Raw genomic sequence first — 15477 nt, 5'->3', positions numbered from 1 at the left:
GCCTGAATTTTTGGACAAAAATGCTCAAGCCTTATCCACACCATCAGGTTATGCTATGTATAAAAATGAGAAGCCTGTGATATAATCTAATAGCTTTTGCTGTTGCCATGGCATCATGCACAGTGCCAAACTAGGAGACAGGCTTGTTTTCCCATCCTCCAAATTGCTCTAACTCAGCCTGAATATGGATTTGAGAAATGTGACATGATTGGAGAATAAATATATTTCTGTTATTGTAATAAATCTCATGGTAATGATATAAGATAATAATAAATCAGGGTAGGGTGGTGCAGGTCAGTGACTCGCAGTCAGGATGAAGGTGAGAAACAGCCTAGCATGAAAAAAAACCCCATCAAAATATATGAAGTCAGTGTTAAAGTTTTTTCTCATTTACCTTCACAATTTTTGAATTTTATTTTTTTGAAGTTGCAAAATTTTCACACAATTGCAATTAGAATCTTATACGGTGTAAACCGTCTGCAGGGTGAGGCACATAATTGTCTTGCGATAGTGAGACCAAGATTTCTGATTAAGCGCACACTGGGTCTAAGATCGGGCCTAAAAAAATTCAGCCCTACCGGGGTCCACGCGTATAAAAGCCCGGTCCAGCCTGAGCCTGACCAATCAACATGACCTGAGAGGCCGAGCCCTAAGCAAACCCTAATTTTCACATTTTTTGGGAGGAGGTTTGAGTTTGGTAATGCTAATACTTAATTGAACTAATTACTACCATTTTGGGAGGTGGGTCCCCCAAACTTTTGATGTGCTCTGTCCAGTGTGGGTGGGGCTTTTGGGCTTCCAGCAGGGGTGAGAAAGCCCAATAATGTACACAAAAACACTAAGAACATTTGAAGATGAGGCCTTCGAAATAAAAACATGGAAGCGACCAACTATATTTTACAAGGAAATTTTGGGGAAAATAGTTTAATTTAATGCTTTGTGTACAGTAGGTCAGTGTTTTTCAACCAGTGTGCCATGAGACCTTGTTTAGTGTGCCGCATGAAATTGTCCAATTTTTTCTTTGCAAAAAAAAAACCATGCCATCGTTCGTTGCCTTTGCTTTCTTATAGTGATCAGCCGCGTAACTCTAACTTTCATCCATATCAACAGGTACCAGTAGATACCAATGTTTATAACATACTAATTATCCTCTCAGGAGGTAGTACAGTAGATTTGATAACTTAAGTTTGACAGGGCTGCTAAAATTGCACTGAAAACATAAATAAGATGACAATCTTGCACATAATGTTCATGATTTGGGTAGAGCGCTCGTCTTGGGATCATGGGACCCCAGTTCGAATCCCGGCTCGTCCGTGTTACATGTCGAAGTGTCCTTGGGTAAGACACTGAAACCCTAATACCCCCCAATAAGCAGGTTAGCGCCTTACATGGCTGCAAGGCCGCTATTGGGAAATGTGGAGCACATTTCATTTCATTTCATTTTTATTGTATGGGGAAAAACATTCATAAAAAGACACTAATGTTACTTTTCAGCAAGCAAGGCTTTCAGTGATGATGTGGTTAGCAGGAAGTATGTTCACTATTTCCAACGTGTTAGGTGAGGAGGAAGATAAACAAGACAAAGTGACTAGGGGGAGGGGAAGTAATAGTATTGCCCTTAAGTGGCATCACAATCAATTTTGGTCGAACGTGTTTGATATGATATACTATTGCTTAATTCTTAGTGAAACAGATGGAATGTCAGCACCAGAACGGAGACAGGACCCACTCACGTAACGTTTCTCACAGTTTAATTGGAAAGAAGGGAAAGGATCACACACACGATATGGTGATCGCTGGTTGCAGGGAGGTCACTCTGAACCCGGAAGTGGGACTTCTGTGGCGAGCGATGGCGGTGTCGAGAACGGAAAAACAGGTCAGTAGCCAGGATAGCAGAGCAAAAACGTGTTTGGGATCGGAAACAAGTCAAAAGCCAGGAGAGGAGAGGAGACATGGTCGAGATCAAAAACGGATCATAATTCGGGACGGGAGAGTAGACGTGGTCGAGATCAAAACAGATCGTAACAAGAGACAAAAAGGAGCAAAAAAAAAAAACAAAACAGGACAGGCGAAAACGGGCTTGCTGTGTAAAAAGAGATTCACAGACGGACCGACAAAATGGGACTGACAGGACCAAGTTTCAATACTGACAGGGAGCCAATCTGTCAACAAGCTGCAGCTGGCGCCCAACAGGCGGGGCCAATTGGACGCCATGGCAACCGTGACATGGAAAGAATGTTTCAAGTATCCTTCTTATCGTACAAGTTAACAGAGCAAATAATTTTGTTCCACGGGCAGGGAATCTTTGCTAATCTTGAGGTCTTTATTTTTAGTTGGTCAAGAAAAAACAAGCTAGAAATTTGATAAAATTCAAAAATCAAGTTAAAAATATAGTAAAATTAATCAACTAGACAAATTATTGGCCAAAATGAAACGAATAATACTAAAAACTTGATACTGTCAATTTAGTCTACAAGATCATTACACCAAAATAACAGTGTTACAAGTTTTAGTTGTGTCAGAACCAGAACAGATACAGGACCCAATCGCGTGACGTTCTCACATAGCTTTTTATTTTATAGGAAATGGGGAGTCATGTACAATATGAAGCTGGTCTGGCGTGGAAGGACAGGAGGCCAGAGACCGACGAGATCGATAACAAATGAGGGTAACGAAAATAAACAGGAGAAACTAGACGGAAACCAAAACGCCGAAACTAACCAACAGGACAAGAACAGACGGAAAACCAAAATGGAACCCGAAATTAAACAGTACAAAAATTAACAAGAACAATACCGGACTGCAGATATCACAGGAAAACAGGACATGACCCACGCCTTGTGGGGCAGAAGTTAATTGACTAGCTGACACTCAAGCAAAACAGTGCTGAGCTTTAAATACACAGAATGTCAATCTCTAAACGAGCCACAGCTGCGTCAGACGGGCGGGGCCAATTGGGCACCATGGCAACTGTGACACACCCGGGGAGGGCCAATTGGGCACCACGGCAACAGTGACACACATGGGCGTGGCCAAGTGGGCGCCATGGCAACCATGACACACACGGCCACGGCCAAGTGGGCGCCATGGCAACAGTAAGAATAGTGACTGTCCAATTCCATGGCTAGTATTAATCAGTGGTGGAAGGCCTGCAAGGTCTTTCCTGCTGACCTAAAAATATATAAATATTTTTGTCATTGATTTTTTATTAAGTAATTACAAATTGAGTTGTTGGGGCACCGTTTCCTGTGCCATGTCTGGGGCAACTACAGCCCGGTGGCACCCATCCCTCTTCAGGCTGATAGACAACATTGTTACGAGGTGTCAGAAGTACCGAGGTGTCGCGGAAGTCCTGGTCACCGATGGGGGTCCTCCGTTTGCGTCATGTTAGTTTGCAAACTTGGCCAAAGAGTATGTCTTCAAACCCATGACTAGTAGCCCCCCTATCCTCAGGGAACAGTCAAATCTCTCTTGAGGGAGGGAGAGGATCCACTCAAGGCCCTCATCGCTTACAGGGACATAACTTTGGCCCAAGGCGCTTTGTCTGCACAGCTACCAATGGGTCAGAACACCCTTGCCAATCAGTCAGGAGAACTTGGAACCCAGGTGGCCCGACTTACAAGCTTTTAGGGAGAAAGATCAACTAATGAATGAGACACCGCGCACAGCAGAGACAGGAGCTGCGACCAGGACAGAGAGAATCTGGGTGAATAACACAGCGCAACCTGGGGTTGTGACAGGCCAAGCCCAGACACTAAGGTCTTACAACATTAAGATGCCCGCAGAAAGTCTTAGGAGAAACTGATCTCACATCAGGGTCATTCCAGAGACTACTACTAATGTGACTCCATCCATCCATTATCTGTACCGCTTATCCTCAGTAGGGTCGCGGGGGGAGCTGGAGCCCATCCCAGCCATCTCTGGGCAGTGGGCAGGGGACACTCTGAACTGGTTGCCAGCCATTCCCAGGGCACACAGGGATAGACAACTCGCGCGCTCATTCACACCTAGGGACAACTTTGGACCGGCCAATTAACCTGACATGCATGTTTTTGGGACGTAGGAGGAAACCAGAATGCCCGGAGGAAACCCACGCAAGCACGGGGAGAACATGCAAATTACGCACAGGAAGGTTGGTAGCTGGATTTGAACCCATGACCTCAGAACTGTGCCGCAGACGCGCTAACCACCGCGACGCCGTGCTGCTCCATGTGACTCAATCAGGGCAAATGATAAGAAGACCAGCGAGAATGAACGTGTAATAACTTGTCTTAGTTAAAAAGCAGCTATTGGTGTCATTTAAGATGTTGTTAAAAGAAATGTGGGTAACTCACTTAAAGGTGGAGAGTTGGGAATATTGGTAGGAACCAATAGTCGGACCTAACGAGCCTGTGTTATGAGTTGACTAGGGACACTAAAGCTAACACCCATTCTCAGAGACAGTATGTTGTGAGATGCCAATGAGCTTGTATGTATGATTAAAGCCGTATGAATGGATACTCTCCTCTTGTGAGTCTTAATCATTTTCGCACAAATAAAAATATATTTTTTTGTGAGTAAATTGTGGCTGTATTACAAAATCATATTGACATTTTCTAAGGTTTTTACTGATTCTTTTTTATTTGTGTTGCAGCCGTATCTGCAAATGTTTTAAAGCCATGAATAGTTATTAAGGCATACCTGTCAACCTGTACGTTTTTGCCGTACAAAGTACCGGTACGTTTTTTATGCATTTTAGGACGTGTACGACGTACAAGAAAATCTGTACGGCAATTATGGGCACCATCCGGTATACACCGACTATCACGAAACGGCAAATCAATCAAGTCAAACGAGTTCGCAAGTCATTCTGATCTGAAAACAGCAGGCGGGGTTGATTGAGTAAATTTGAAATAAACGTGGTCTTAAAAAACATCGGATTTCATGTGGTCGTTGTGTAGTGAAAAGAAGTCTTATTTTACGGATCAACTCATTAAAGAGAGCCGGCTCTCAAACGGCTCACTTGCTTTGATGCATTATATTACGAATTATTATATTGTATAAAGAAGTTAAGAAAAAAAGAAAGTATACAAGGAGAAAATGAAAAAAGACAGGTTTGTGGTTATCCCATTAATCAGTACATTACCAACAATAATTTAATGCAGAAAATGAATAAACAAATTGAATAAGAAAATGTACTATTCTACTTAATTATATTTGCATGTACCAGTATTTTCATTCTACAGTGAATGTTCAAGCTACTTAATTTTTAAACTTTTTTTTATAATAAACCTCATTCATGTCGAGCAACTCAGTATCTCACAACAAAATGTTAATTAACACACATGTACAATATAACATGTCAAACTACATTAATAAACACGTTTGAAAAAAATATAGTGTAAGATTATTTTGTATTTTGTAAGGGAAAATACGACAGTATGTAAGGCTATGGAGCCATGGAGGTTGACAGGTATGTTAAGGGTTGGATTGGTTCATTCGTATTACTACTGAAGGTGCAGAGGGGGATGCACGACCCGCCACTGATAAAAAATTATTGAAGTGCAAAAAGAAAGGGCACTGTAAAGAAGGTAAGTAAGGCGGACGCAAGTAGTCTGTGGACTTTTATTTTGAAGGCTCTAACCGGACGCTCGCAGGTACATTTTTCCTTCATCCGCTGTGGTCGGCAGGCTTGCAGCGAAGGCAGCTGTTGCCATTGCACTCAGCATCAGCGAAGCGAGTCGAGGCGACCCCACTCTCGCGACCAAGATGAGTCCGTGGACACCGACGTAAAATACCCAAAACACATTCTTTGATAAAGGGACAAAAGTTAAATCAATGGTACAGAAAAGTAGTATGTCCAGGACGCCTTCCACCTCGACCCAGGAGATCCAAATGGACATGTTCGACCCCCATCCTCAATCACAGGTAAGATAAAGACATGATTTGGAAAAGACGAAAAAAAAGAGGCGAACAATTTTCATGACAAACAATTCGACAGCACCTGTTATCCGTTAACAAATTCAATGTTGCTTGTGTTTTCACATACTGACTAACAGGTTGTTGGCCAGTTGCTTTAAAGATTGATTTGCCCAAACACGAGAAGGCTTTCGAATCACATCATCCTACACACACACACACTCACATACAAATGTATGTTTTGATAAAAATCATTTTTTATGTGTTTTTACATGTGAGCGGATGCTAAATGGCTGGTGGTTAATAATCAGCGTTTGTGGACACAGCTCTCCAAAGATGTCTATTGGATGCGATGAAAAGCCACGCCTTTAACTACACACACAGCAACTGAGTTATTATAGAAAGTGGACACGTAGAAATACATTTATTTTAACTAGCACGGAAATCGCTCACCTTTTTAAATTAAGCGTTTTGCAAAAAGGGTGACCTGTGTGAATTGTGTAGATCCGAGGAGAAAATTATTTTAGGTGTGGTAGGGGATATTGTGAGATTTTGGGCGTTTGAGGTTGTGTTTGAATTAAAATCAGTGTAGTTCGTGCAGGCAAAAGTACTGTATTTATTCGTGTTTAACATACATTACGTTTAATCTCATCACTCTATTTTCATTATCAGTACCATACACAAATATACGTGAATGAAGAAAGCAATAAGTTGTCCTGAAAGATATAAATAAACATAGTAACATACCTGTCAACCTGTACATTTTTGCCCTACAAAGTACGTTTATTATGCATTTTAAGACGTGTACGACGTACAAGAAAATCTATACGGAAAAACGCAAATTTGTCAATTATGGGTACCATCCGGTATACACCGACTATCACAAAACGGCAAATCAATCAATCAAGTCAAACGAGTTCGAGTTGAGTAGTGAAAGGAAGTCCGTCTCTTTTTAGAGAACCGGCTTTTTCAGCTCAACTCATTAAAGAGAGCCGTCTCTCAAACGGCTCACTTGCTTTTATGCATTATATTACGAATCATTATTGTTGTATAAAGAAGTTAAGAAAAAAAGGATGTGTAAAAGGAGAAAATGAAAAAAGACAGGTTTGTGGTTATCCCTTTAATCAGTATATTACCAACAATAATTTAATGCAGAAAATTAATAATTTGTATAAGAAAATGTATCATTCTACTTAATTATATTTGCATGTATTTTTTCCTTCTACAGTAAACGTCTAAGCTCCTTAATTTTTGACCTTTTTTTAATTTAAACCTTATTCATGTCGAGCAACTCAGTATATCACAACAAAATGTTAATCAACAATATATATGATAGAATGAAACCAATGTACAATATAACATGTTAAACTGCATAAATAAACACGTTTGGAAAAAAAATATGGTGTAAGATTACTTTGTATTTTGTAAGGGAAAATACAACATTTTGTGAGGGCATGGAGCCGTGGAGGTTGACAGGTATGTAATAAGGGAATCTTTAGTGTATCCGATGATGAATTGGACTTTGATGGAGATGAAATAAACACAGTATACTTTTTACGTTGGTATTGTGTTCACAGTTGGCAATAAATGATTTGAATCATGACTGCATGTATTCAAGATCGTTAGTACCTTTCAATGCATAGTTTAACCTGAGAAAAAGTCCCCCAAAAATTTTTACCCATTTTCAATCAAAAATTGGGGGTGCGTGTTATCCACAAATAAATATGGTCTATCTTCCTCACTCTTCTTAACTTTTTAGGCCTTGACCATTTTTCATGCATGTTTTGAATAAATTAAAATGCTCTTGAAAGGACGGTGTATAATATTTAGTGCCTCCTGCTTGTACTAAAACTTTAATTCAGTAAAAAAAAAACATTGATTTGAATACTATGAAATAATATATAAACCATCATATCAATGTCAATTTCTATTGAAAAAAATCATAGGTCGAGAAATTCGTATTTCTTTTACATAGTGAATTTGCCGCCATGTTTGTCTGGCATCCTGCTATCACGCTGTGCTCTTGACACAAATTTTGTTCACATACTTGGGCTTTAAAGCCCTGCATGTCACTTCATTAGGAACACCAAAACGATGTCATACCTGTCAATTTAAAAATGTCCCCATATTTGATATGTTTGTTGATCATTTCAAATTATGTATGCGGTATAAAGACTATTGTACGTGAAAAAAAAATCTAATAATATAATCCGGATCATCATTGGTTGCAGACGACAACATCATCGCAGATTGTTAATATTGTTGCTGGACACTAGCAATTACAAAATCTACAGTAAACAACATTTACTTTTATGCAGGCAAGGAAAGAACTGCCGTATTTTCCGCACTATAAGGCGGACCTAAAAGTCTTAATTTTTTTTGAAAAGCTGACCATGCGCCTTATAACACAGTGCGCCTTATATATGGCTAAATATTAAATTCGCAAGGTCTCGCAACTTACTCAACAGCCGCCGACTCGATTTTTACCCCGAACGTGGAGTAGTCCGCGGTGTATGCTGGGATTTATATACCGGCGTTTCATTGGCTAACCAATGTGTCAATCATCATTTGAATCGATCACTATTGGCTGAAGTTATTCGGAGCCTCGGATTGGCTAGATGGCCAAAACAAACCCTGCAATCGGCCGAGTTTAGCAATGGCGTAGCAAGTCTGCGGTGTATGCTGGGATTTATATACCGGCGTTTCATTGGCTAACCAATGTGTAAATCATCATTTGAATCGATCACTATTGGCTGAAGTTATTCGGAGCCTCGGATTGGCTAGATGGCCAAAACAAACCCTGCAATCGGCCGAGTTTAGCAATGGCGTAGCAAGCTTGCTAAAGTACGCCATAAAGAAACATGTTTCATTAGTCTGTATTTGTAAATATTCTACTCTCCTGGATTTACTTCACTCACGGTTGTAAGAAGACCATGATTGCGTATCATTATTGAACGTGAGAACTTGGGTGAGTTATGCGGCTTTATATTTTCCCGGTATCTTGTTTTAGAACGATCTTGATGTTGCTGTGATGAGTTGAGTGAATTCAACTCAATTCCAAGTGTTTATTGTCATATGCACAGTAAAGTTGTGAGCGAAAAAGAAAATAGAAACATAGAAATGTTTGGCATTTCTTGAATCCCAAGACTTCAACCTTCCGAATGATATTTGAAATGACGCATTTAAGTGACATCGTACGGACAGCGCATCCGCACGTGTCTACGACACGTATTTGCTTCTTTGCAAGCTTTGGGAATGTTAAGGGGGTAATCAGTTGGACTGAATCATCTGACTGTTTTGTCGACGTTCCCATTGTAGTGCCTTATAATCCGGTGCGCCTTATCTATGGAAGATATAGGACCAAAATCTATTTTTTGGGGGTGCGCCCTATAGTGCGGAAAATACGGTAAATAAGATGCTGGAGTAGTTGGTTTGGTTATTTATATTTTCGGTGGCCTTGGGGGTAGGGCGCCCGCTCCGAGACTGGGAGGTTGCTGGTTCAAGCCTCGGTCGAGTCATACCTAAGACTCACAACATCGGTACTCATTTACTCCCTGCTTGGCGCTCGGCATTAGGGATTAAAATTAGGAGGTCTGGTCACCTAATGACTCCCAACACATCAGTTGGGCTAAGTGAGGGGGCTGGGAAACTCCTCCTCTGTATCAATCTCCCAGAAAGAGTCAGGAATGTGTTCTTGACTCTAGCCACCTCCCACTAGGGGGATATGGCTCCGGTATGTACATATACAATTAAATTTTTAAATAAAATAAAGTGTCTTGGTTTTTATTCTATATAGTTCGTATCACTGTTGCTAAATAGGTGCTGTGCTGTGTTAGGCTTATTATCATTTAATCATAAAAATCACAATCAATAAAAAGGGGGTCAACTGGCTGATGTTGACATGTATGCAATATATTGCCACATTCGCTCCAAATTGGTTTTCTTTTTGACCTGTTGAAGATTGTTCATGATTCCTAGTTACTAAAATATTTTGAAAATATCTGTTTACTAGTAGTGTTGTTGTCTACCAAAACGTGTTGAGAATAATAACATTATAATAATATAAAGTAATTATGTTTTAGTATATGTTTCAAGAAGAAATCTACAATCCCACTACAAACTTTAAAAACTGTTTTGAATAAAAAGATCAAATTAAGTATTTCTTTATGGAAACAATTTTGAATGACATGATGAAATAAAATATATACGGAATGTGAATGTTGAATAAAATAATGACAAAAATATTAAATTAGATCATTAAAAATCTATTTTTGTATGATTTTACTTGGTAGTTATCTATGCATTAGAGTAGTACTGAGTGAAGTACATCAGTTAATTGTATTGTCTGTTGAATTAGACACCAATAGGTCCTGTGGGTGTACGTACAATTCTGGTCAGTGAGTACGTTTTGGTGTGACTTTTTTGTCTATGATTGAAATTATTGATAGTTTTCATTTCCCTTTGAGTGACAGCCACAAATAGGGCTCTTTTTGGGGGATTGACTTTTGCAACCAAAGACAACGCCACACTGTATTTATCATGTTAGCGGTGCAAATGTGGAGCAAACACACCCCCGCAGAGCACACTCATTTTTTCTCCACTTGCTAAAAAGCGAAAGCAGCAATGAGCTTTCACCCCCACCCTGCCGTTCTTCACATCATCTCGGCCCCCTCATTGTTCACAGCGTACCAGGAAACTTGAAATTAAGTGTCAACTTTCGTCTGATCCCAAGAAAAAAAATAGGATCTTTTGTAAACAAAGTCCTAAAAACTACGGCCCGTACAGGTGCTTGAATTTTAACAATCTGTTTTTAAGGATTGCAAAGTGATTGTATTTTGGGTCAACTGCTTGTAAATGCTTGAAAGGTTTGCCATGTTTCTTAACAAGTCTGCTTAAAAATGACATAGACACTGCTCTCTGGCGGCTTTGCGTTGCCATTGTATTTCATCTTCCCTCGTGATGGCAGCTGGCATTAGTTTGTATGACATTGTCTTATGAAGTGTCATCGTGGCCTATGGGTCACGCCCAAAAGAACAGGTGCATGCCACAGCTAAGCAGTTCACTATGAAATGTGTATGAGTGCAAGGTAGAGGTAAGATCCAAGGCCAGGGCCTGACCTGAGGACGCAAGGCCAGAGAAAAGCTTCGTGTTTAATTTGGTGGGAAATTAAAGCTTGAGTTTTTTTTCGGGCTCATTTATCAAATCAAGTTGATTAAAAAAAAAGCAGTCTCTTCTCTGATAGGCTCCCGCACCTCAGCGACCCTACTGAGGATAAGCGGTGCAGATATTGGATGGATGGATATATATATATATATATATATATATATATATATATATATATATATATATATAATTTCTATTTGTCAGTGGAGCATAAAAATGAAAAGAAAAGACGTGTAATGTAAACAGGATTCGCATGGGTGCTTGAAATCTGCAAAAATGCTTGAATTTTAATTTTGTTTTTTTAGGAATTGAAAAGTGCATTCATTTTGGACAAAGTGCTTGTACATGCTTGAAATTGTCACAATTTTTCTCAACAAAATGACACTGACACTGTTCTAAGGTAGCTTTGCATTGCCATTGCATTTCTTCTTCCCTTGTGACTAACAGCAGCTGGCATTTTGACCCAACACCTATATGGGGAGCGATTTGTCTCAAAATTATTTACACAAATATTTTTCCGATTTACTAGTATGTTCGAGATGTACTCAAGATCTAAAAATCATATGTCTTGATAAATGCACACGCAAGATAATAAATCGTACTTAAAAATAGTAGAAATATTTGTGACTCTGCAAAACATATGATAGACACCAGATTTCTTCTTTTAATTGTACTAGCGAAATTAGCAAAATGTCTTGGAAAGTCCTTAAAAGTTCTTGAATTAAGCCATGAAAAAGGTCTACGAACCACCAGCTACGTATTTGACCAAAGGACATTTCATTAGGTGCACCTTCTACGTCAAATATGATCTTTTTCTGGTTACCATGTCAGAAGGTATTGTAATATACCTATTATTGTGATTGTAACACAACAGGGAAATACCGCATTATACTTTTGCATCCAATATCAGGTTTGACTGGACTTGTAAACCTAATAAATTACCTGGAGGGTGAGGAAGCATCAATTGTGTGAGGTGGTGTGCTTTGTTTTTCTCTTGTCACACGGGTGAAGAAAGAGGAAGAACAGGCCGCCTCACCGCGAAATGTGATTAGTCGGGATTGCGTAACCATGGCGATGTGGGCAGGGTGGGCTACTAATGTAATGAGCGGTCTCTGCCCAACCCGGATAGAACCCATTTGGCAGGGGTCTGCCAATCTGATTAGGGGGTTGCAACAGAACATGAAAAATGAAGCGTGCCTCGGCTCCTCATGAGTTGTTTTTGGCTAATGTCACCTTATCCATCGCATATAGTGGCCGAGGCTTTTAAAATGATCCGTTAAGATAAATGACCGTGCGTAGGCCAACTTTGGAATCTCAAACCCACCTTTCTCTGTTTTTGCAGGGCAAGTATGCCAAGAGAAAGAGCCGCTTCAAGCGCTCCGATGGAAGCACCTCATCCGACACCACATCCAACAGCTTCGTGCGACAAGTACGTCCATTCTGAATCACTGTCAAATCTGCAACTTTTACTATAGGATTGCCATTGACTTCATACTGTGAATGTTTGTTAAATATGACTCAACTGCAACTAAATGTCTTAAAATGGGGTGTACACGGTCCGGGCTCTGCTCAGGGGATGCAGAAGAAAAATGTGGAAACAAATTAGTGTAGTGGACTTTATCCCGGGCAGGGTTCGGTAGAGTACATCATCTACAACACCCGAGGTAGCAGTTGTGGTCCAAGAGGCATGCGAGGGGTTGGTGATCCCACAGCAAATAACGGTGGCAGTCCAAGAATTCAGTAAATGGTAATCGTGATCCATAAGTGTTCAGTACGCTGGGATGACAACCAGACTGCGACTAGAATAAGGATCTACAGATATGGGTTTTATCAGGGACAATACCCTTACGAATATTAGTATTAAGTGGAGTCAGAGAGCCGATATTCACTTGCTGTAAAACTTTAACATTGGCATAAGAACTTTTTAATAGAACAAAAAGATCCAAGAATATTTGTTGTATGTTCAAATAACACTTTAATATCACTCTGAAACCTTTTACAGTAAATAAATTTGAATTTCAAAACAACTAACATGACTAATCTTTCACTTAAACCAAAAACAAAATGATATTAGGTTTAGCAGCAACTCGTATAAAGGTATAAAAAACATAAACATCTGTCTGAAACTTTATACAGTAAATTAGAGTTTCAACACAACAACAACCTTTACTTGAACCAAAATCTAACAGTGCAGGAAATAAAATTAGGCCTAGCTGCATCTTGTATGAAGGAAGGCTACATAAAAACCTAAATAGCTGCTTAAAGTATTTTTTACAAAAAATAAATACAACTGTCAACACAACTAACATGCAAAAAGCATCCAAATTTCAACGGTAGTCGCGAATTCCAAAGTGTTGGCACTCCTGTTTTAGAGCCAGATTGACAAACTAACGTTATGGTAACAGCTAATCACTCAGCCTTGTTAGTGTGCTTTTTATGCTCCCTTTCATTCACAAACACACTTGATTGACGAACTTATGTTATGATAAGTGCTAATATGTCTCCACCATACGATGATAAGACCTAACATGACAGTCTCCACCCGAACATGCTTCCCTTGAACAAATTAACTACACTTTTTACGCTATATTTTAATCACACACATGGTTTTCTACTACGGACGTTTTAAAATGTCAATATTATTAGATGTCATAAATTTCAGGCATGTCCGGACTTAGCAGAGCTGTCTTTATCTATTCGGCTCTAACGTTATTCTTCCTGCTTTGCTTATCCGATGGTGAATAAGGCGAGGTGTGATGGGAGGGTAATCGTGACATATGACATGAAGTGCAGGGTGGAAATTAGAGCCAGGAAGTGAGTGACTAAATAAGGAAAGGACAAGCAAGAGGAAGAGAGAGAGGAAACCAAGCCTGAGTGCAGGACTATGACACAAACTGAAGGATTTCCTGTTAAGATAGTGTTGTAAAGGCCCCTATTCGCCATATCATGAAATTTGGATTACTTTTGTGCTTGTTGAATATAAGTAAAGAAGCAATATCCAACTGTTATCTATCTTGAGGGGCTGTCCCCTAAAAATCGCACAAGGCTTAAATGTTGACCAACGACTATTTATAAAGCAGGGTTTTTTTTTTTTGTTATCTGTAGCTTGAGTGCTGATGTGGTCATCTTTTGTGGACAACGTGTAACAAAATGGCTGCCACCAAAGACGGATAAATCAGGTCGATTTTCTGGCTCAAACCCTAATCAGCTGAAAGGATGATAACCAGAATGCAATGAGATAAGTAGGAAGACACAAACCATATTATCGTAAAGAAAATGTATTTGTTCTTACTCTAATATGGTCTTGACTCAAACTATATATCTAACTTTTTAAAGTAAATTACTTAAGACTACAACCAGGCTATTTAAGACTTTTATTCCCAATTAGCTGTTATGACTAGGAGCATGCACTTCATTAATTTCTCTTATTAATTTTTAATGTTGATGTTTTTTGAGTATTTCCTTGCCCACATGTAGGTTTCAGATCAGGAGATGTAGTAGTAGTGGTCTATTCAGCCATTTAAGACTTTTTTTGTGATTAAGGGCGAAACAAATAAATGCGACTTGACTTGACAATCTTCAGACAACTTCAGTCAATCTTGAGCTCCAATATACACCAGTTTTCCTGCTTCAATCGAAAGACAGTATAAGGGAGTCATCCAAGTGTTTTAGGATTAATTTACACTTAAGTCGGGAGGAAATGTAACATTTGAATTGAATTGTCTTTATTGTCATTGATATCAACGTTGTGAAAACATTGTATTGTATTTGCACCACAGTTAATGAAATTGCTGTTTAAACACAAGTCAAGTCAAGTCAAGTCATTTTTATTTGTATAGCCCTAAATCACGAAGAGTCTCAAAGGGCTTCACAGATTGTTACACTATATTACACAAACTATTTTCAACCGACAAGAGGAGTAGGTTATTCGTATGCAATGGAGTAGAAGTGAGTTTTAAGTTTAGATTTAAACATTTCCACTGAGGTTGCAGATCGAATCTCAGGGGGAAGAGCATTCCACAGCACCGGTGCCCGGATGGAGAACGCTCTCGAACCAGCCGAAGACTTCTTTGCTCTCGGGATCATCAGAAGACCAGCACTCTCAGATCGTAGGCTTCGGACCGGGACATAGTGGCAGATCAGATCTGAAAGATAAGAGGGAGCAAGTCCATGTATGATTTTGTACAATACTAAGAGAACTTTGAAGTCACATCTTTGGCTAACTGGGAGCCAATGCAGGTTAGCCATAATCGGTGTTATGTGATCGTACTTTTTTGTCCTAGTTAAAAGCCTCGCTGCGGCATTTTGTACTAGCTGAAGAGACTTGATTCTGGACTTCGGGAGACCGGAGAGTAGTGCATTGCAGTAATCGAGACGGGAGGTAACAAATGCATGAACACCCAACAGGCAACAAAG

At 39.6% G+C, this 15477-nt stretch overlaps 1 protein-coding gene across 2 annotated transcripts in view; it reads left to right on the top strand.

The window, feature by feature from the left end:
• The first annotated feature begins 5652 nt into the window (after nt 1-5652).
• The window catches only part of cacnb1 (calcium voltage-gated channel auxiliary subunit beta 1), a 60032-nt gene continuing 50207 nt past the window's right edge, over nt 5653-15477 (top strand). For both annotated transcript variants that reach the window (XM_088330838.1, XM_088330855.1), the window contains exons 1-2: nt 5653-5907; nt 12404-12490. In XM_088330838.1, the coding sequence (XP_088186964.1) occupies nt 5818-5907; nt 12404-12490 (177 nt within the window). In that variant the 5' untranslated portion in view covers nt 5653-5817. The remainder of the gene's footprint in view (nt 5908-12403; nt 12491-15477) is intronic.

The sequence above is a fragment of the Urocampus carinirostris genome, chromosome 1, assembly GCF_059441175.1.
Source record: "Urocampus carinirostris isolate Australia breed hairy pipefish chromosome 1, RoL_Ucar_1.0, whole genome shotgun sequence".
Lineage (NCBI taxonomy): Eukaryota > Metazoa > Chordata > Actinopteri > Syngnathiformes > Syngnathidae > Urocampus > Urocampus carinirostris.
Note: the sequence above shows the minus strand (reverse complement) of the source record. Positions and strands in the feature narration are given on the sequence as shown.